Below are 22,505 nucleotides of genomic sequence, written 5' to 3' on the forward strand. Positions count from 1 at the left end.
GGCACAATTTGGAACCACAGTTAATAAGGAGAGAAACCCGCTTGAATGTCATACCTGTGCCAGTGTTAGGAGCTCTCCATGTTGGGGCTTTGGCTACTGGGACTCCAGCAGGAGATTAGGGACAGTTCCGCTATATCACAGCCAACAATTAGCATAATGCTCCAGTCCCTTTTATCGGCAACATATCCAATTTAGCCTACATACAACGAGGCTCAGGAAACCGTGAATAAGAGATAATCTAACGGGAATTGTACATTTCATAATGTGAATGGTGCGATTTATTGTAGGCTGCCATTATCCAATTGCGTTTGAAGCCACCATCCATGACAGATTAATAGTTAATACACATGATCAATGGTAAAAAAAATGATCATTCCATAAAGGTGCAGATCATTTTTGATGCCGGCCTTGCCAGGCTATCTCTCATGAACGCCGGCAGCCTCTGGCGACGTGCGAGTCCTTCATTTGTCAAAACAGCAACGCAGTGACACGTCTCCTGGAGGGCACGATGCAGGGTCCGGGACGGAGCCATCTTCCCCGTGAAGCATTACATTTATTATATTCATATTTACCCATAACCTCTTAAACCCCAGGGGGGTCCAGGAGGAAAAATCAAAAATATCAGCCCCATTTACCCGCTGAGAGCTGTTCATGAGGAGGACAGCCGCTGCCCCCGCCGGCGGGGGATTGGGGCTTTAAGAGGTTTTAAGACCTGAGGCCTGAGGTCTACAAATCGAAATCAGTAGTTCTTAAATGTTTTCGTACCAAGGACGCGCCACATTGATATATATATATATATATGAAAATCTGATGATTTAAACATATTTATGTTTGAAAATGCAAAATGATTCAATTTTTTATTTTATTTTAATAGCAGATGTACAAGACAGAATGACACGCCGTGAGCTTGTAGATGTGCTGAGGGGTCTCTGCTGTACTGTAGGCCTACATGTAGTACACAAAGTGTGCAAAATTGTTGCATAGAAGTGAATGAATTAGTAGGATTACTACTGTATCTGCTACGCCACACATTGACCACATATGGGATGTTATTCCCAGACCACAGGTTCGATTATGCTTCCAACGTTAAAATATCTATCTCCACGTCGGAGAAATTTCCCTTCATGGCCATATTCTGTTTCTTCATGTTGTAAAATCTTGAGGGGCGATCCCTCTGAAACAAGAATATTTAAGGCTGTGATATGTAAACGTCCATCGTTGTCAGCCGCCACATTTGTCAATACCCAACCATTCTTACACCATGATTGGTGGGATACGAACCGTTTCATAAATCCCACATGAACCCTGTCGCGGGATGATTCCTGCCTGTCAGAACGGCACCATGGCTTCTACGTTAGAGTGATGATGAATGAGACAACCTACCGCCCGATCTCCTCCTTGAGGGCAGCATGTTTATTGATGAGTTTCTCAGCTTCTTCCAGGGCATTGGGCAGCTGGTCTGAGGCTGCCGCCGTCTGGGTCTGGACCAGCCACGTCAGGAAGGAGTCCAGGTCCTGCATGGACAGAGCAGAGGAACACCTAACTTAAGACATTCTGACCTGAGATCAGATTCTAAAACTGTCTTCTAAATCCTGACAGTTTTCTGAAAAAGCTATGTTACTATGTCAGTCGTCAGTCATTTTTCAAAAATAGCAGATCTACAAGCTCATAGCGCGCCACTCGGTGGCGCGCTATGAGCTTGTAGATCTGCTATTTTTCAATAGCTAAAGCATAACATAAAAAGGGGTTCCCGCCCAAAATGGGTTAAGACATTGCTTCTACCTAGCTCGGTTCGGTTCTTGTTCTACGCAGTTCTGCTATATGTTCAATATTCAAGAAATAATTGTTTTTCTCCTTTGGTTAAAAGATACCTTTGTTACCTAGACGGTTTATAGATTATGGAAGCCTCTGTGAGAATGCGTCTATACATTTGTTCTGTACCTCATATCAGTGGTTCCCAAAATCGGGGGGGGGAGGGGGTATGTGGTCTAATGCAGGGGTTCTCAACCCGTGGGTCGCGACCCCACGGGGGGTCGACAAATTATTTTGGGGGGTCCCCAAATTATTAAAAAAAAATATATATATATTTTTTTTTGCAACTGAATGGCTGGAAAATGGAAACGAAGAGTTTACATAGTACACATAGTACATGCATACACCTTCCCTAATGATTATATCTGGTTTCAGTATTTATTTATGGTGTATTGTCTATATTATTAAGGTTAGTGTAATTGTAGCATTCAATTTATATTGGGGGTCGGGAGGGGGCGTGGCGGGGGTCCCGAGACATTGCCAAAGAATTTCCGGGGGTCCCCGGCGAAAAACGTTGAGAACCCCTGGTCTAATGCATATCAAACTGGGGGTCCTTAAAGTGATCACTGCCTTATACAGTGTGTGTACCTGTATGAAGCTCTGTAGTCTTCCAGCAACCATCAGAGAATCCTCACAGCCCTGTAGAGTTTGTTTTAACTCCTCCCACTCCACACTGATGCCCTCAAAAGGCACCAGAACTTCCATGGCCCGGCCTGCATGGGCGGTGGCAAGGTACTCTGCCTCCTCCTATTGGGACGCAGTATAATACAAAACACACGTTATTTTGGCCATGGTGAGTAGCAGTGGTGGAAGAAGTAGACATTTTTCAATCAATACCACAATGTAAAAGTCTGGTATTCATAATCTACTTGAGTGAAAGTACAAGCACAAGTAGTGTTGGCCTCAAAATATAAAAGCAGTATCTTTCCAATCTATCCAACTGTACCTGCAGGTGTAGCAGTTTGGGCTCCAGGACAGACAGGGCACCCTCCATGGTGGAGAGGCGCCGCTGCAGCGCCAGCACTCCCCCCAGGTCACTGCCCACGTACTGGGTGGCGTCAATGGCCTTCCTCTTGTCCTGGATCTGGGACTTGATCTCAGCACACTCCAGCAGATAGTTCTGGAGACGCAGCACAGAGTCCAGGTGGTCCTTCTTGTGCTCAACGAGCTCCACGATGTGATTCCACCTGGGGAGAGAGAGAGAGAGCAGGAAGTGGAGAGGAAGAGGAAGGACGTGTGAGCAGCAGGTAAGGGGAGGCCAGAGCCGTAGAAGCGGGGTGATCTCGCCGCAAAGCGGGGTGCTATGGGCTATAGTTACAAACACTGGAACTATCCCATTGAGATAGAATGAGCACTTCCGCATTCCATTGTTACAATGGGAGTCAACGCTAGTGTCGCCACTCTCACTAGATCACGCTGGGGGAGACATAGGCGACAGGAAAGAGATAGATAAATGCCAGTGGTGTAAAGTAACTAATGCTATGCTTCCACCTCATGGTTCGCCAGCATCACAATGTTACTTAATTAAGTCTAAGCTTCAGACCTCCCAAAACAAACTAATTCGACTACTTCTCGGCCTGGGGCCCATGACCCACCTCTTACCAACCAACCTACCAACATTTTGCTAGTCTAAACTGGCTCCAGCTGGAAGACAGAGTTAAGCAATCTAAAATGAGCTTGACCTTCAAATTTGTAAATGCAATCTTGGCCTCAATGCCCTCAGTACCCGCATACGTGACTACTACCTCAAAAAAGTGAGCAACACCCACGGCCACAACACTAAAGGGAGCGATAACAATGATCTGGTACCACCCATTTTCAAAACAAATATGGGTAAAATCTCCTTCTACAGCATCGCCACCCAAGCGTGGAATGCCCTAACCCCCTCCCTCCAAAAATGCAAATCTCTTGCATCTTTTAAAACAGGCCTGAAAATCCACCTTTCAGAGAGGAAATGGTCACCCCACGCCCCATTGTTTATACAGTGTTTTTATTGTTACTGTGTTGTTTTGGACTTTTTGTTTGTTTTTACTATGAATCTTGTTATAGTTCATGTCATGTCTATGAATTGAATGCATAGGGCCTAAATTGAAACACCTTTTTTGGTGCTATCCCTTTTTGACTGTACCGTTACTGTTTATACATTTTGTCTAATAAACTATTCAATCAATCAATGAAAGTACTGTACTTTTATACTCCACTGCAAAACATACTAACCTAACCACTTTAGCCCTGTATATATTTCAAGCTTCACTTTTGGTACTTTTACTCAAGTACATTTTTAATACGGGACTTGTACTTGTCTTGTAACAGAGTATAACTGCATTGCATGTGAGTACTGTATGTCTTCCATCATTGTTAAATACATGAGCCACAATCTCTCAGCAAATGTTGGTGAAGGTCCAACACTCAGAAAGGTTGCATCACCGCTGTGGCCGTTATGGCAGTAAAACAACACACTGTCAGGTATAATAAACACATGGTAAAGGCTGAGACAGAAACAAAAAGGGCAACAATAATTGAGAGCTAATCGGGAGTGTTGGACATTGAATGGAGTGGACAGAAGAGGATGAGACATGACGACTCTCTGGTTCTGTGGCTCTGGCCCAGGTCTGGTCAGTCTGCTCTCCAGTTCGTCATCATCCAATATGTTCTGCTGATCCTGATCCAGACTAGCAGGTCTCACACAGCACGCACGCATGCGCACCCAGACAGCTCCATATGCGACTGTAATGAGGTAATGGCAGAGCCATTCATAGAGTGACAGAGGACTCAGCGTGGTCTAGCAAAGGGCAGGAAGTCAGCATGGAGACGATGACCTCATACGGTATATAGCAAAGAAGCCCCGAGCAAGCCCCGAACAGAGCAAGGCGCCAGGACTCATAGCCTCATAGTTACTGTATAAGCAATTAAAACAGAAACATAATATTGTAAATGAGAAATAGTTGAACCCATTTTGGCCTCAGATCAGATTCTAAAAATGTCTTCTACATCCTGACAGTTTTCTGAAAAAGCTATGTTTCTATCAGTCGTTCTTCGATTTTTCAAAAATAGCAGACCTACAAGCTCGTAGCGCGCCACTCGGTGGCGCGCTATGAGCTTGTAGATCTGCTATTTTTCAATAGCTAAAGCACAACATAATGCTAACACCAAAAGGGGTTCCCGCCCCCAAAATGGGTTAACCACTTTAACCATTTAAGCACTATTGTTATACTTCATCATACAACAGTTTCGTGCAAGAGTAGTAAAATAGCGGTTATTTAGATGATTTAGGAAGATTTGCGGTCTTTTGTCTATAATGACATGCCCAAAACAGGGACACCATTTTAAAATGGTTAATGTTATTGATATAATGGAACACAATTGTCGCGCGCACGCCCGCGGGCGACTATAGACCTGGATTGTGGTGAGCTTTTTTTCCCTCCACACTTCGCGCCCCTCATGAGTAAACCTGTCGCTGATACAGGCGGCAACAGCTGCATCACTCATTTAGCTGTACAAGAGGTTAACTCATGACTATAACGTAACGCCAAATTAAGACACATTAGCTTAACAATAATGATATAAACGACTGCTCTATCCCAAGCAAAATGCAGACAAAATAAATTATCTTTGTTAGTTTTTTTTTTTCCTGAATGGAGCTCGTAAATGTTCTATTGATAACGAGCACCTTATCGATCCGGCTTATCGAGCCGGGTTCTTATGGAGTTCACTATCGAGCATTTTCCATTATTTTGTGGAACGACGGGAGAAAATAGATTCTGAACAGAACCAGTATCTTTTAATAGGGCCTTCAAATACAGAACTTTTCTAACAGACGGAAGGCAATTGACCTTTTTGCCAATAAAATGATGAACTTTCGCAATTTTGTTTACCCGGACAGCGGTGGTTGGCAGGTAAACTTTTAGACTGACATGTTTGTGCCAGCATGGGTGATTAGATGTATTAGATGCATGGGTGATTAGATGTATTTCTTGATCGCATCTTGTCTTGATTGTTTAACCATGACATCATGGGCCACTATGCTTGATAACAGGCTTGATAAGCCCCAAAGCTTATTGATAACGGGTACTCAATAGTCAATATTGTCATTGGATTTTTTGGATCAAGCTCCATCCATGATTCATTGGATCAAGCTCCATCCCTATACCGATTAGTAATAATGCTCAAAACAATGAGGAGCTATAGCAAAGAAGCTAAAGTAATAGCAAATCATGAAAGCAATAATACAAGATAAGGAGAGTGTTGTTTTATTATGGTGGGATGGGGTGGGTTGTGTTGAACGGGCACAGATGGCCACACTGGGATGGCCACCGTGTGCCAAGGTCACCAGGATCTAGGTTGACATGACTACTACTGCTGATACACAGCAACCCTAATGGCCAATCAGAACCACTGAAATCCAGGCCACAGACAATAGAGGTGGAACATACTCTACATACATGTAGAGTAAAATGTAGTGCGTTGTGTTGTTCAGTTCACAGCTGGGCCTGACAGACACGTCACGGAGGACGTCAGTCTCTAAGATAAGAAGAGACTCCTCCTTTAATTTTAAATTGACATCTGAGGCATTTAGAATGAGTGAGCAGACCACCCAACCATACATATGAATATTAAAGATGTGTCGTGATACTGGTTTCACTAGAGGAAAGCACGCAAAAGGATAAATAAATGCATAAAATGCATGAAAAGGATGAGACAAAAACAGTGGTGAATGTTGTTCCGCGCAGCCTGTCTTTCGGGAACATGGATCCCATGTATAATTATTACTGTACATATCCTTTTATATAGGCTACTGTACTTTTTACATTTCTGCTTTCAATATTTTGCGACAGAAACAGTGAGTACCTGTTCAACCTGTGGGGTGGGAGGGTGGGGTGGAGGAAACCCCCTTTTTCTTTCTTTTAACAAAAAATAAAATAAAAAAACTTGATCACAAAAAAAAAGAAACAGTGAGTAGAGATACAGAAAAGGTGGAAAAGAGAGGGTGGATGACATGCAGCAAAGATCCCTGTGTTGGATTCGTGCCCAGGCTGACTGTGGGAAGGACTATGACCGCATATAAAGTATGTACGTAGTACTGTAAAAGCTCTTCCAGGGTGAGGATATACAGTATGTAGTACTGTAAAAAAAACTCTTCCAGGGTGAGCCAGCAGGTGCCCCACACCATACACAAGGGAACTTTTCCCTTCCTCTCACACCTAAACTTCCTCTCACACCTAAAACCTAAATCTGCCTCTCCCCTGCTTCCACCCCATCCTCTCTCAGAGGACTGAGAGGGAGAAATGTTGTAAATCAATGTTCTTACTGACAAGCGGGTAGTCAGCTTTCAAGGTAATTGGAATTTGACTCTCTGCATCAGTCCTGGGTACATGAACAGTGTTCTGAACAAATGTTTTTGTGTTTGTTTGATTGACTGGAAATGACTGGCAAAATCACTCTGTGTGGTACAGTCTCCTACAGAAAGCTGAGAATGTCACAGCATATTAACTGATTCGAAACGTTTCGAAAGTAGTGAAAATAGCAGATATATAAGCTGTATATATTTTGCACGTTCGACACTGTCATACGACAAAGTAAATAGAAATAGTGTGAATGTGTGTGCATAATCTCACGGAAATCACACGCTGTGTTCATGATTTGAGGCATTTAGTACGAAATGGACCAATTCTGCAAACTTTGAAAGGCAATCTTAGTCAATCGGGATGGAATATGGGGAAGTGGACAGGTCTGATCACATGACTATAGTGTATACCGATTTGCGTGATGTATGGATAAAATGTGTGCGAGTAATATAAAGAAATGTTTTGCACAAATCAGCCTCATGGTGGCCGTTGTGGAAAAATTGGGGCAGAGGTTCGCATCGACCGTGCCAACGGTGCCGGAGATTAGCTGACGGGTGGACGGACGGACACACGGACAGAGTTTTAAAACATACTCTCCCCATGCCTTCGGCTGGTGGAGACAATAAGGCTCATTGGTATAATGAGTCATTTAGTACCAGTCTAACAGAATTGGTAATAATTGGCATTAGTGTTTGTAGTGCATTGTGTTACCTGGAGTTGAGGTGGTCCTGACAGCCTCGCACCTCAGTAGAAGAGGGGTGACCTCCGTCCAGGAGTTGTTGGACTATCTCGTTGACATCCAGGATCCTCCCCATTAGGCTGTTCATCTCTTGGTCCAGACTCTCAAACCTACATTAAGGAGAGAGTGAGAGAGAGAGAGAGAGAGAGAGAGAGAGAGAGAGAGAGAGAGAGAGAGAGAGAGAGAGAGAGAGAGAGAGATGAGTAATGAAAGCTGTCTTTCCAAACTAGCACATGTAAACATGGAACTGTGTAGCTAAGTGGGTCAAGCAGAAAGTTTGCTCTGTACATATCATCGCTGCTGGGAGGAAACCACCTAGGTTTTAGATTTTCTTTCCAAATTCAGATTTGGAAACAATTAAAAGCACTTCGGACCAATCCTTTTAACTCCATTAGACCCTCAAACTGTCTGCTAAAGCACCTAACTGACCGGTCTGCGAATATTTCATACACTGTCAGCCGGTCCGTAGTAACAGAAAGGTTGGAAATGGGAATTTGGGAACCCCTGATGTAGGGATATGTGACCTAGCAGGTGCTCACACCAATGGCCCTGCGTGCCGATTAGCACGCCATCCGAGAAAGCCGTTGTGGATGGAATAAGTAAAAAATGCGATTTGAACATGATTCGGAACAAGACCGTTCCACAAGAAGTATACAGAAGTATTGTTAGCCAAATTGAAAACATAGTGAACATAGCAGCCTGGTGTTTCCGACATTTAACTGTGGGACATTTCCTACAATACATCCTACAATACAATAATCTAAAGATATCTCCACATGAAAAAAAATTAAGTTAATTGCTGATCCGATACACATATACTACTACACCATTCTCCCTCACAGACTTTCTCTTGCTCTGTCTCACATCTCTCTCTCTCTCTCTCTCTCTCTCTCTGTCTCTCTCATCAGCCAATCCCTCACCTATGTGCCACCACTTCCACGTCCTCCAGTCTCTCTGGGACCTCCATTTTGTCCAACCACTGTTCTTTCTCGTCGATCCACAGCTCACAGGAGTTGACCTCGCTGAACATGCGGTAGACGGCCAGCGCGTCATGGAGCCACTGCTGCCTGAGCACCGCCACCTCTGACACCTCGGTGTAAAGCTGCTCCACCTCGCCCATACGCACCTGCACCTCCTACACAGGGAGAGACGGAGTATAGGACAGAGGATACAAGGGGAGGACAAGAGACACAGGGAGAGACGGAGTATAGGACAGAGGATACAAGGGGAGGAGAAGTTGGGACGAGATGAGACAACAGAAGAGAAGACAAGAAAAGGCAAGATTAGAGTAAATAAGGGTAACCTCGCGTCACCAGACTTTCCACCTCAGAGGAAAGCCTGGTCTGTGATCCTAAATAGCCTGTGTGATCTGGTGTAGGCTAAGGCTGCAACAACGAATCGATTAAATCGATAAAAATCGATAATCAAATTCGTTGCCAACGAATTATCTTAGCGATTATTATCGCGGGTGTTTTCCAACATTAAAATGTAACATAAAGCTGCTTTCTTTTTACCGTTCAGTAACGGCACTAGGCTGAACGAACAATATGCAACGGGTCCGTATAAACACAACACAAGATTGTCTTGAACGTGACCGCGCTCCGCATCTACCCCTCTCTCTCCCAACTTCAGTCTCCCCCCCTCCCACACACACACACACAGAGAGGGAGAGCGTCAGCCAAGTGGCCCTGTGGCTACGACGCGCTCAAAACAGCTGATCTGCAAACTCATCAACCGGTTGCAAAATGCCCCAAACAGGTCCCAAAACATGTAATTTGTGAGCACGGCCACTGTCCATATTTGTTTGTCTTATGACAAAGAATGCTCCCCGATGTCTGAATCTGTGAGCTTGCAGGCTGGCTACGACGAGCACTATAGCAGCTTGCTAACGATCGTTAGCTCAAATTTGTTCCACCTGTGTAATCACAGCAGCGCATTGAAGTGGGCACAGGGCAAAAGCAGAATATCTGTGAACGTTTTTGCTTAACAATGATTTATTCAGTGCTGTTTAACTTTGGCAATATGTGATACTAGAGCCTAGACCCTAGAGAACATGCCAATATGGCTGCTAAATAAGAACGGATTCCCATCAGCTAGCATGCTACTTGAAACTTGTGTGTGTGTGTGTGTGTGTGTGTGTGTGTGCGTGCGTGCGTGTCCACACAGACTGTGTAGGACAGTGGTTCTCATAGTGGGAGTTCTGCAGCTACATTATAGATAGTTAGGAAGTAAACCAAGTGGACCCTAAAGGGTCTGTAACAGAGATTACAAAAATTGTCAAAATTGATTTTACAATAGAAATTAAAATATAAAAATTGGGGTCCCAGAGATAGAAATGGAAAGAAAGACAGTCAGCTATACACGGTCAACATTACGATTACAGTATCATTACAAGTAGGAATGGCAATGAAATCAAATTGGATAAAAAAAGGGGGTAACATATTAATTTTGAAGGAGTATTCATTTTTATTATCTTTATTGTTAGTTACAACATGCCTAAAATAACTTGAAGCAATTTTTTTTAAGTAATTGCAAAAAGGTGCCATAATCCGATTAATCGATTCATCGTTTAAATAATCGGCCGATGAACCGATTATGAAATTAATCGTTAGTTGCAGCCCTGTGTAGGCGTGGTCTAGACCGGATGGTAAAATCTAGAAAAGAAAGGGAAAAGATAAAAACTTATTCCGGTTATGTAGTTATGTTTTTTTCGGCGCTGCTTTGTTTTGGTCCCTCCTGTTTGTTTATAGTCTCACCAGTCGCTACGAGTTGGAATAAAAGATGGATATACCAAACTAATTATTATTATATTATTATTATTAGAATAAAATATGGATATACCAAACTAATTATTCCAAGAAGTACTTGAAGAACGTGTTGGATTCATAGGCCACAGTCATCAAGGCTTTTATTGGGTAGGCCCTAAAATAATGATGAGGGAGGAGAGCAGAGTCATTCTTCATCTCACCAAGCGATCAACTACTCTCAACTACTCTCCTTCATCCACCTACCTCCTGATCGCGGTACTGCAGGGGCAGCGCCACCATGTGTTTCCGCAGTGTCACAACGTGTAGCCGGTGTTTGTCGATGGCCTCTCGGACGCCCCTGTGCTTCTTCAGCAGGGACTGCGTGGAGTACTCGTCGTGGCCAAAGTCCTCGCTGGACACCAGGCGGTAGGCGTCCTGCAGCCAGGCCAGCAGGTCGTCCTTCTCCGTGGAGAACTGGAAGAAGTTGAGCGCCTCCTGCAGGTGGCCGAGGCGCTGCGCGGCCTGGTCCTCCAGCCGCTTCCACTCACCTTTGACCTCCATGATGCGCTCCTGTATTCCTGCCGTGCCGAAGCTCTTCTCGCTCAGGATCTGTTTGCCGCGCTTCATGGTGTTCTGGGGGAGGGGTTGATTTATTTATTAGATGCCCATTAGCTCACTGTGCGTCACAGAAGCTACTCTTCCTGGGGTCTCAATCATATCAAAGAAACAACATGATATTTCATATTATTACATACACCATTCATACAACAGAACAAAAACACTAAACACTAACTCATGACCTGTCTAATACATTTTATACTGTAGCTTTACAGTACAATTTCATCTTCAACATTGATATCAAAATAAATATATTATAGTGGGATATATATATATATATATATATATATATATATATATATATATATATATATAACACACAGACACAGAAAATATTTGGTCGTTTTCTCGACTGTGCCGTTTTGCCGTTTTCTCGATTGTGCCGTTTTGGCTAAAGATGCATTTAGCAAAAATGAAAATATCACAGAATAGTAAAAAAAACAGGGTTACCTATGTAACCTAATGTTTTGTTGTGATGACGAGATCAAAATGCGGCTACAAGCTAAATAATGTATACTGATAAACTGGAAGTCTCCAACCATGTTTCAAAAGATGGCTCAACGAGATGCTGGAACAAATTATTTAGCACTTTAGCTATCAGCTGTGTGCGGCCACTTTTTCAAGATTCCCTCTTCAGTTTATTCTCCCGTGGAAAGGACTTTGGTGTGCGTAAGCATCCTCGTGCACAGCAATTATGCTTGTAATACCACTCAATCAAAGGTTGTGATTTGAAATGTAAATGTTGGGTTTTCAGTGGCAGGTGCTTACTGGTGCACAGTACATGCACAATTACACGTACACCATGGGTGTTAAATTGGCACCTTCTTTGCCAGCAGCCTCTGCTGCCCACGACGGTGTTCAATCCAAGATGATTTACGTAAGAAGAAAGAATATATATATTCTCAAGTATCTGTGTGACAGCTGATCTAAGCTATCTCTCAGTACTGCTGTAGGACAGGCAGCTTAGCTGTGGGTACTGGAAAACAATAGATGGTGGCACTGTGGGACTACAGAAGAAGGATATCCCACCACAAGAACTCGTAATAAGGGACGTAATATATGTTTGCCAGTTACAGTAGATACAGTTGTTGATTGTTGAATATTGTTGACACTTCAACAGCAGGAATGTCACGTCCACTGCGATGGTTTCTACTCCCAAATAATTGGGAATCTCTGTGCTGAAGCGCACTTGTGTACTGTTCAAGAGTTCATAGAGTTCAAGTTTATTTGAAAACATCATTGCATAACAGTATGAATTATGATGTTTCTTACAAGAGGGACAAGAGACACAAGAGGGCGCACGCACGCACACACACACACACACTCACCTGCAGCAGTGAACGGTGAGCGAGCAGTTCCCCCGCCAGCGTTTTGTGTTTTTGCAGTAACCTCAGGACACTGCTCAGGTCCTTCCCACAGCCCTGGGCTCCCAGGATGGAGCTCTTCTCTCTGATCCAAGCCTCAGACTCTTCCAGCTCCTAACAGGGTTTAAACAAGTTTAAAAGAATAATTTAATGCCCAGAATATCAATACGAAGCAACTGAAAAACACGTTATTTCAATGGTAGTGGATGGAGAGAAAGGACTTTTGTCCAACCACAAAACCAATGGGTGCGAAGGGAGGCACAACCACAGGCAGGACTTGACAAAGGATGAATTGTGGGGCTCCTTGACATGACAAGGTTTGAGAACCACTGTCATAGAAACATAGGTTTTTCAGAAAACTGTCAGGATTTTGAAGATTTTATTTTATCGGCCTCAGGTCTTAAACCATTTTGGGCGGGAAGTGGGAACCCCTCTTGGTGTTAGCATTATGTTATGCTTTAGCTATTGAAAAATAGCAAATCTACAAGCTCATAGCTTGTAGGTCTGCTATTTTTGAAAAATCGAAGAACGACTGACATGGAAACATAGCTTTTTTAGAAAACTGTCAATTTCAAACAGACATTTTTAGAATCTGATCTCAGGTCAATATGGTCTTAAAGTGCACCAGAAGGACAGAGTAAAGTGTCCCCACCTGAAAGAAGGCCCACAGTTTTCTGGACTCCTCCAGCTCAGCGTGTCTCTTAGCAGCCAGCTGTTTGAGCTCCTCCAGACATGAAGAGACATGGTTGACACGGTTACAGATCACCTGGGGGTCACATGGCTGGTAACCTAGGCAATGGGTGAATAAATAATAAATAAATGTCAATTCAAACGCAAGAAATGCAATTAAATTAGTCCAGTACACAGCACAATTGAGTGTTCATTTGACTCTGGAAGTTTATACTTTCAGAATTAAATGAACACTGATGATTTTGCTATGCAGCACTGTGTAGACGTACGTGTACATACTTTAAAACAAATTATAGAATACTACTACATTTACATACAGTAGACTTCATATTGAATGTGTGCCAAAAAAAGAAGAAAAATAATAATTATATATATAACTGTTTTGACTATTGTCTTAAGGAAGATGCTAAGGAAGATGCTGTGCGTGAAGTATACCAACCGCATATGTGTACACGTGCACGCATTAAGATCTCACCCTCTATGGTGGTGAATTTGAGTGCAGCGTCGTTCAGTGTCTGGACTCTCTCGGCCTGCACGGTGATGTCAGCCTCCTGGAGGCTGTGTTTCTGCAGCAGGTCGTCCACCTCCAGCAGATGTTTACCAAAGTCCTTGGACAGCAGCTGGACCTGAGGGACAAATAGTGTTGATTTCGTCGCCTAAAACTAAGCTATGATGACTAAAACTCTCTCTCTCTCTCTCTCTCTCTCTCTCTCAAATTGCTTTTTCTCAAGTCTCTATCATAATCAGAATAACGTTATTGTCACATCACAGTTTTAAAGTAAAAGAAATCTAGTTATTTTTCTAAGATAAGGAGAGAGAGTTAAGGAGATCAAGTCAGGGAAGAAATAAGTTTGAGCACTTTTACCACAAAAAAGGGGTTTCATATATTTTTTAACTTGTTCCACAAACAGCACACTCATAGGGTCTCTCTTAGATTATTTTTCTCTTATCTTATTTACAATACTAATGTCAAGTTCAACACGCACGCATGGCCGCACGCACCCCCCCCCCCCCCCCCCCCCCCTCTCTCTCTCTCTCTCTCTCTCTCTCTCTCTCTCTCTCTCCCTCCCTCCCCACCTGCGTGTCCTCCATCCAGTCGATCATGTAGACCATGTCCTGGAAGGTCTTCTGCAGAGCGAGGTTCTTCTCCAGGCGGCCCTTCCTCCCGACCACCAGCTCCTTCAGCAGGCTCCACTGGCCCAGGATGTTCTCCTTGCGCGCCGAGATGCGCCGGATGTCGTAGTATCCCTCCGTCTCCATCTCGGAGGCCAGCTCCACCACCACGCCGATGCGCTCCTCGTACGAGGCGATGTCCGCCTCGATGGCCTCGTGCTTCTTCATGGCCGCCTCCACGGCCGGCAGGTCGTAGCCGAAGTTGTCCTGGAGAGAGGGGGGGGGGGGTTGGGGGGAGAGTTGATTTTGTTGAATGTTCGTCGACTACCTTTTTCCACTGACGAAAACTAAATGGAAACTAAATGAAAACTAAGCTATGATGACTAAAACTAATCCTAATTATATTGACAAAAACTAGACTAATGTTAGGAAGGGACTAGCGGACAAGAGATCCAGTATAAGTCATTTTACACTTCGTTGCATGCTGAAAATAGCTCTACAGAAAATAGATCTACAGTAGGCTACAAGCTCACAACGCGTCACGCTGTGACACGTTCTGAGCTTGTACTGTAGATCGGCTATTTTCAGCAAGTGTAAAATCTGTCATTACGACGGCATGAAATCTAGTAGATATAGGAATCATGTCTTCAATATGATTCCTATATCTACTAGATTTCATCATAGTGAGCTACAATAGATGGAAGATGTCGTACTGCAGCAGCAGGAAAATTAAAATACATAATAATATTAAAGTCAAATAAATAAATGAAAGTAACACAAAAGTGTTCTATTAATGTAACTAGTTGCTTTTATAATGCAGTAACTAGTAACTAGTTACAAATGTAAAGTAAGTAATACCTCTTACCTGCGATACCAGTCGCTGGTTCTCATTCAGCCAGGCTTGTCTCATGGTGGTTTTGTGATCGAATCTCTGAGCCAACAGCTCCAGCTTCTCCTGACGAATCAGCTCCTTGCGCAGAGCCACACCCCTCTCATGCTCCGCCTTTTCAAGCCTTTCCCACGCCTATTGGGATAATTAAAACATATATTATAATAATATTGACCCATTTAGGCCTGACGTCGAAATTAAAAAAGAAAGTCTTCTGAAAGAATATATATTCAAAGATTTGTGCCGCATGTTCACGATTTTTCAAAAATAGCAGACCTACAAGCTAATAGCCAGTGTTGGGACGTAACGTAACGTAAATAACGCGTTACAGTAACGCCGTTACGTTCGGCAGTAACGTTTGCTGTAACGCGTTATTTTTTTAAATTCAGTAACTTGTTACCGTTACTACATGGTGCGTTATTCCGTTACTCTTCCGTTATTTTTCATGTAGTCTCGATCGGGGGAGAATGAGAAGAACTGTCATGCTTGCCTTGCGGGAGAGGAGTGTGTGTGCGTTTGTGTGTGTGTGTGTGTGTGTGTACTACACGTGGTGATGCGCAAGTTTGTTTACTCTGACTAGTGTCATGGCGGCGCCCATATCGCAAATGGCTATATTCCTCCTTATTTCCTTCAGCTGCTCCAATCCAGCACAAAGTACAGTCAAAGTAAGTTGTTGAATCCCAGCAAATTATGATGATCCCATTCCCACCGGCTATACCACCGTGTGTTTGTTTATGTCGGTCGCGCGTGTGTGTGTGTGTCGTGTGCGCCGTCTATGCACATCATGTGAGCGAGCGAGCGAGAGAAAAAGAGAGAGAGAGAGAGACAGACACTGAAAGAGGCTGCGCGTGTACTGTGCGTTCGTGTGTGTGTGTGTGTGTGTGTGTGTGTGTGTGTGTGTGAGAGAGACAGTGTGCGTACTGCGTAGCCTAGCTACTTTTGAGCGAGAGAGAGACGGACAGATACTGAAAGAGACTTTGCGTGTGTGTGTTTGACTATCAAATATTAATTCTGGTTTTGGTCTTACTTTGTTTATAAATCCAGACTCAAATTAGTATTGCCACCACCACCAATAAGAGCAGCTGCTATCTCAGCAGTATACAACATTCACTGGAGCAGTGGAACAGCTGGAACCCTCATGTTGTTGGTTGTAGCCTTAGAGTATATACTCTAAGGTTGTACCCTACTTGTATTTAGTTGTTTGCTATAAATATGTATTGATAGGCCTACATAGCATCATCAAAATCACCACCAGTCCCCCCTGCTATTGGTATTAATATCACTGTACTGAACTGAAGGCATGAATGAATGGCCTGGAAGTGGGAGCCCGTTTTTCTTTTTGAGTGGTGCAACCACTCTATTATAGACAACTATGTGTGTCCCTGGTTGGCTGGCTGTGTTCTCGTGTCCATGGGTCTGAGCACGGAAATAGCATATTTTCTCCACCAAGTGTTTTGGATGCGGGGCGGCTCGCCGGAACCGGCACCGGTGAGCAGAGCCGAAAAGTAACGAAAAAGTTACTTTTCGAAGTAACGCTTTACTTTTTGGTTTAAGTAACAGTAAAGTAACTAAGTTACTTTTGAAATGATGTAACTAGTAACTGTAACTAGTTACTTTTTTAAAGTAACGGTCCCAACACTGCTAATAGCCCACCACTCGGTGGCGTGCTATGAGCTTTAGATCTGCTATTTTTCAATAGCTAAAGTATAACATAATGCTTAGTTAAAACACCAAAAGGGTTTTACCTTATTTATGTCCGAGACGAGTTTTCCATCACGAGGCACATACGGTTTCTGGTTGTTGGCTCTCAGTTTGCTTTGGATGGTGAATAGAAGCACTTCGAGATTCCCCTTCTCCTGGAACCTACGGTGAGAAAGAGAGAAGAAAGGGAGACCGTTTCATTAGGAATCCAATATTATTTAAAACCTTTCAATTTGGTTTGAAAATACGCAAAGAAAATGGGTTCAGGTTGAATGGGAATCTAAGTGCGTTTCTGTATCTTCTTATAACTGGGCTTGGCTCTTGATGTGTATCTAGAAGGATAACCTTGGTCTTCATGTCCAAGGGTACGATTAAGGAAAAAGACTTCTGAAAATCACTTGGAAATGTCAAGTACTACCATGAACACATATTCACACGTGTTTACATGTTACTTGACTTGTAAAGTCTGTCAAACAGGAGCTACAGTTGTTCCTTTGATTTTGCATGGTATATATTTTGGTCCAGACCAGCACCCTTCTTTTGTTATTAGGATTGACATCATTTAAAAAAAGAATATTGTACTAACATACATATTTTCATTTAAACTATGATTTTATGTGATGCCTCTTTAACCGTTATACTAAAAACTAGTCATTTTGCCGTTTCTACAGTATGCTGCCTCCCACCACAATGTGTGATTCAAAATGAGTTGTGACTTTCTAGGCTAGTTAACATGCGTGACTATAGCGGTTGATATGCTGGTATGGTAGCACAGTATAAGACTGTATCTCTGTGTGGGTACTGATCATTGTAGCCTCATTAAACACAGAGGTTGCTGGTCCCTCTAGCGTAGCCTGAATCTTCCAATTAACACTATACAGCAGATGGCATCTAATGCTATCAAAACAGAGAGAGTGATATGGCTGCAGGGCAGGCACAATATGTGTGTGTGTGTGTACACACACACACACACACGCGCGCGCGCGTCACACACGTCACACACTTCATCAAACACAGGGATATCTTAAGTCAATGGGTCAATCAGAGTGATTCAACTGGTCAGTGACTCAATATGTGACGTGTGTGTGTGTGTGTGTGTGTGTGTGTGTGTGTGTGTGTGTGTGTGTGTGTGTGTGTGCGTACTGTATCATAACTGCCCCTGTACGATATTATGTCTGCAGGGCTGTGACTCACTGTTGAGCCTGTGAATCAACCAGAACTAGTTGCGTTTCCTACAGTATGTTAGATGTGGGCCTGTGAGTCAACCAGAACTAGTTGTGTTTCCTACAGTATGTTAGATGTGGGCCTGTGAATCAACCAGAACTAGTTGTGTTTCTACAGTATGTTAGATGTGGGCCTGTGAGTCAACCAGAACTAGTTGTGTTTCCTACAGTATGTTAGATGTGGGCCTGTGAATCAACCAGAACTAGTTGCGTTTCTTACAGTATGTTAGATGTGGGCCTGTGAGTCAACCAGAACTAGTTGTGTTTCCTACAGTATGTTAGATGTGGGCCTGTGAGTCAACCAGAACTAGTTGTGTTTCCTACAGTATGTTAGATGTGGGCCTGCAAAGCCCTTTGAGGCTATAACAGTGATTAAGGGCCAAACAAATAAACTTGACTTGATTCAAATTGACTACCAGTCTGGCTTCATAACACAGATCCTAATGCTGTTGGACAAATGGCTTGGGACTGAGTGACTGTGTGTGTGCGCACGCACGTGTGTGTGTGTGTGTGTGTGTGTGTGTGTGTGTGTGCGTGCGTGCGTGTGTGTGCGTGCATGTGTACGTACGTGCATGCGTGTGCGTGCATGCGTATGTGCGTATGAGTGCGTGCAGCGCACAAGTGCGTTTGTGTGTGTTGGAGCTGGGCTACTCATGCTTTATTTAATTTTATTTAATCAGTTTTGTCTATCTATTCTAAACTGTTTTCGCTATTAATCCGCCGGGTGGGTGTCGTCTTGATTCTGTGAAAGCACGTCAATACATGGTATTGTGTGGTATACACACAATATACATATCATTACCAAACCTACTTGATGGGTTTCTCTATGGTACAGTAGGTGGTAAAGGCCTGCAGTTGTTGTTGAACTCCGGTTAGAGAGTTGGCAAACTTCTGGTTGCTAATAACAGCAATAGTCTTCTCTATCCAGTCCAACAGGTCTGAGGCCAGGCCCTCGTATCGGTTGATGACCGCTTCTGTTTCAATACAGTTCTCTAGCACCTGAGAGGGAGGGTGGATGGGTGGAGAGAAGGGGGGGGGGGGGGGGCAGAGAGTGAAATAAGTGTGTCAGTACTCAGTATGTGTGCATGTTCTGTACATACATGCGTGTGTGTGTGTGTATGCGTGCTTGTGTGTACATGTGTGTGGTGTGAGGCCTACCTTTCCAACCCTTTTTCCTTCTACGATGAGGGCTTTCATCTTGGAGAAGTAGTGATAGTATGAGACCACATAAGTAATAATAGACTTCTCATCTGGATTCTCTGTGTTCACATCTACACAGGACAGAGAGCCATGGGCACAGCACTTATTATTAATTATTATTATTATTAATAATGGATTCTCTGTGTTCACATCTACACAGGACAGAGAGCCATGGGCACAGCACTGTCACTTATTATTAATAACAACAGAATCAGCTTTATTGTCACATCACAGTTTTACAAGTAAAAGTGGGTGAATCGTATATTGTGTTGAATCGTATTAACTGTACTGTACTGTACTGTACTGTACTGTACTGTACTGTACTGTACTGTACTGTACTGTACTGTACTGCCCGTATCTCACCTTTCTTGAGTTTATGTATTGTGACACAGTCAGAAAGTATTTTAAACAAACAATGTATACAATTCAAACCAATATTGCAATCCTATTCTTGGTAAGCTAACTTTTGTTGTTCTACAATTATAGTAATAATGCTTCTTGAGTGCCAATGTGTTCATCTTATTATTTTGCCATCAAAAAGTGGATGACAGTCTTAAAACTATAGTTGATTCTGAGACATTTTACAAATCAACACTCATTAAGTTGTACTTTACTGTACATTAGAAAAACAATAGGCTGCAATGGTAATTGTTACGCCAAACCACAACAAAGGGTCAGGTTGGGACAAAATGTTTTAACCACACCAATGCCACACCAACGTTTTGTCCGAACCCGACCCTGTAGTGTGGTTTGGGCTTAATAAGCAGGAAGGATTCATGACTGTGCAGTATGTATTAACAGTTCTCTGGTACCTTCAGGGTCCAGTAGTTTGGTTAGGCCCAGGTTCTGCTCAGCGATATTGAAGGCTTGTTGGAGGTTGTGAGTTGCGTTGGACCGTGTCAACTTGTGGAACTCTATCAAGTCAGGTCTGGACGGAACAGTGGTATAAATTAGGTCTTTTGTGTTTCCAAATCCAAATGTATTCATGTAACACATTTAAAAACAAAACACATTAACCAAAGTGCTGTACAATCACAAATAATAAAAACCATAAAATAATAATAATAATTAAAAAAAACAAGAGGCTTGTTCATATGGCTACAGTAGAATCAATACTGTTGCATGTGGCCGAGACATGACCACTCACAGTACAACAGGAAAAGGCCCTGGCTGGGTGGCGTCTACACAGGAATGCTATGAATGGAACTTGGATGCCACACAGGAGGATCTCTACGGGGCCGCCCACGGGTCATGGTGGACAAGGTCAGAGTGAGAAGGATGAGGCTGGCTGGGCACTGTGTCAGGTACCTCGAGCTGATGCTACCGATACCGTGGGCGCCGACACAAGGTACAGCTACTGTAGGTGGGGAACAGATCACACCAGCTATGTGGAAACTGTGGCGTGGACTGCGGGGCAGAGCGCTGATGCTGGATAGAATGGAGTGGAGGGGAGTGATCCAGGAAACCTGAGTTGGTGTCAGCCAATTCCGCATCCTTGCATCGCATCATCATACTAAAAACTTACAAACAAATTATTTAAAAGCCAGATTTATTCTTCGCTGCACGCTGGTGTCACACACTGAAAATTGTCGATCTACAAGCTCACAAAGTCACAATGTGTGGCGGTGTGACGTTAGTTTGTACAGTAGATCTGCTATTTTCATTGCACAACGCTATGCGCAACTATATAGTATATCAAACCCTGGTTCTTTTATTTCAAGATGTGTTTCCCCAAACTACACTATGCCAATTAGTTTAAAACTTAAATTTGGGACACTGTGGGCGTGTTCTCTCCTCCGCCTCATCAGTGCCCATACCCTAGGAGGGGTTGGCGAAAGGGCCTTTCTGTGTGGAGTTTGCATGTTCTCCCCGTGTCCCCTAGAGTACAGTAACAGTACCCTCTCAGAAAAACATGCAGTAATCCTGGTCTCTAAACTGCCTCCCCCTGGCCAGCTGGGACACCTGATGGAGGGGAAAGGAACTGGTTGGAATAACGTGTTTCTTCCACGTGCTACGTCCTGCCGGGGAAACTCTCCCGTCAGCTGAAAAGAAGCGGCTTGGACGCTCATGCATAGAAGGAAGCATGAGGTCAGTCCGTTTAGTGTAGAGCACAGGTGTAGAGCACAGGATCACATTAGATACAGTGTAATTGACACTGGGTGAAAAAATGGATTACAAAATCATGGGATAAAAATGTATAGAAAATAAATAATAATAGCAATAATACATTTGATAAACTTAAGAAAATGTTAAAACATTTTCCTATAGACCACCTGAAATTATGCCAAGAACCACTATAGTGGTGTTTGGACTTCTGATTGAGAAACAGTGGTGTGTAGGAAACAATCTAATATTGTTGGGCAGTAACCTCTTATCTCTATATTTTTGTAAATAAATGCACTAAGCGTACAGTACAGTAACAGCAACTCGTTCCAGATTTCACCTACATTGTAAATGCTTCAAACCTAAGAACAACCAGATCTCACTGGGATGTGTGGTTGTAAAATGAGAGATTGGTTGGAGGTAGCCAATTTAAAGACTTTTAGGTAAACAAAATAAATAAAAAAAATCAATCCTTAAATGAACAGGGTGCCAGTGAAGTGAGGCCATGTACAGGGAAATGTGCTCTTGCTTGCGTTTTTCTGTTATATCTCTCGGTCAGCCTTTCCTCCTTCTTATCTTCCTCTCTTGCTGTGTGCATTTGCACGTGTGCGTGTGTGCGTGCGTGTGTGCGTCTTACCTGTGTCTGTGTATGAGTGCGTTAAATGCCAGACCATCTCTCCAGCAGGTGGTGAAATTCTGGATGTTGACCTCAGGATACCTGGGGAACAGTAGCATCCCAGGTAGCACAATAAGACAGTTTTGTAGATTCACTAGCAGAATGCCGAATTACAGGTGGAAATACATTTGAAACTGTCATAACCTAATTTAACATTACCAGTGAAACTAATCTTTCATAATTCATTTGACGTTCAAGTTGAGTGGTCATGTACTGTCAGACAAACCTTAAAAAAGAGTTCAAAACATATATCAAGCCCATAATGGACCTTCAGTGTTTACATAA

General features: G+C 43.2%; 1 protein-coding gene across 1 annotated transcript in view; it reads right to left on the minus strand.

Moving 5' to 3' along the window:
* The window catches only part of sptbn4b (spectrin, beta, non-erythrocytic 4b), a 110,685-nt gene that overhangs the window by 67,254 nt on the left and 20,926 nt on the right, over positions 1-22,505 (minus strand). The window contains exons 6-21 of the mRNA XM_080772044.1: positions 22,182-22,262; positions 20,254-20,369; positions 19,400-19,512; positions 19,053-19,240; positions 17,063-17,180; positions 15,294-15,452; positions 14,393-14,695; positions 13,791-13,941; positions 13,278-13,414; positions 12,590-12,739; positions 10,908-11,276; positions 8,817-9,031; positions 7,869-8,006; positions 2,759-2,999; positions 2,401-2,559; positions 1,384-1,514 (exon numbers count right to left, since the gene is read on the minus strand). Of these exons, the coding sequence (XP_080628170.1) occupies positions 1,384-1,514; positions 2,401-2,559; positions 2,759-2,999; positions 7,869-8,006; positions 8,817-9,031; positions 10,908-11,276; positions 12,590-12,739; positions 13,278-13,414; positions 13,791-13,941; positions 14,393-14,695; positions 15,294-15,452; positions 17,063-17,180; positions 19,053-19,240; positions 19,400-19,512; positions 20,254-20,369; positions 22,182-22,262 (2,769 nt within the window). The remainder of the gene's footprint in view (positions 1-1,383; positions 1,515-2,400; positions 2,560-2,758; positions 3,000-7,868; positions 8,007-8,816; positions 9,032-10,907; positions 11,277-12,589; positions 12,740-13,277; positions 13,415-13,790; positions 13,942-14,392; positions 14,696-15,293; positions 15,453-17,062; positions 17,181-19,052; positions 19,241-19,399; positions 19,513-20,253; positions 20,370-22,181; positions 22,263-22,505) is intronic.

This window comes from Protomyctophum bolini, assembly GCF_963924005.1.
Source record: "Protomyctophum bolini genome assembly, chromosome: 9".
Lineage (NCBI taxonomy): Eukaryota > Metazoa > Chordata > Actinopteri > Myctophiformes > Myctophidae > Protomyctophum > Protomyctophum bolini.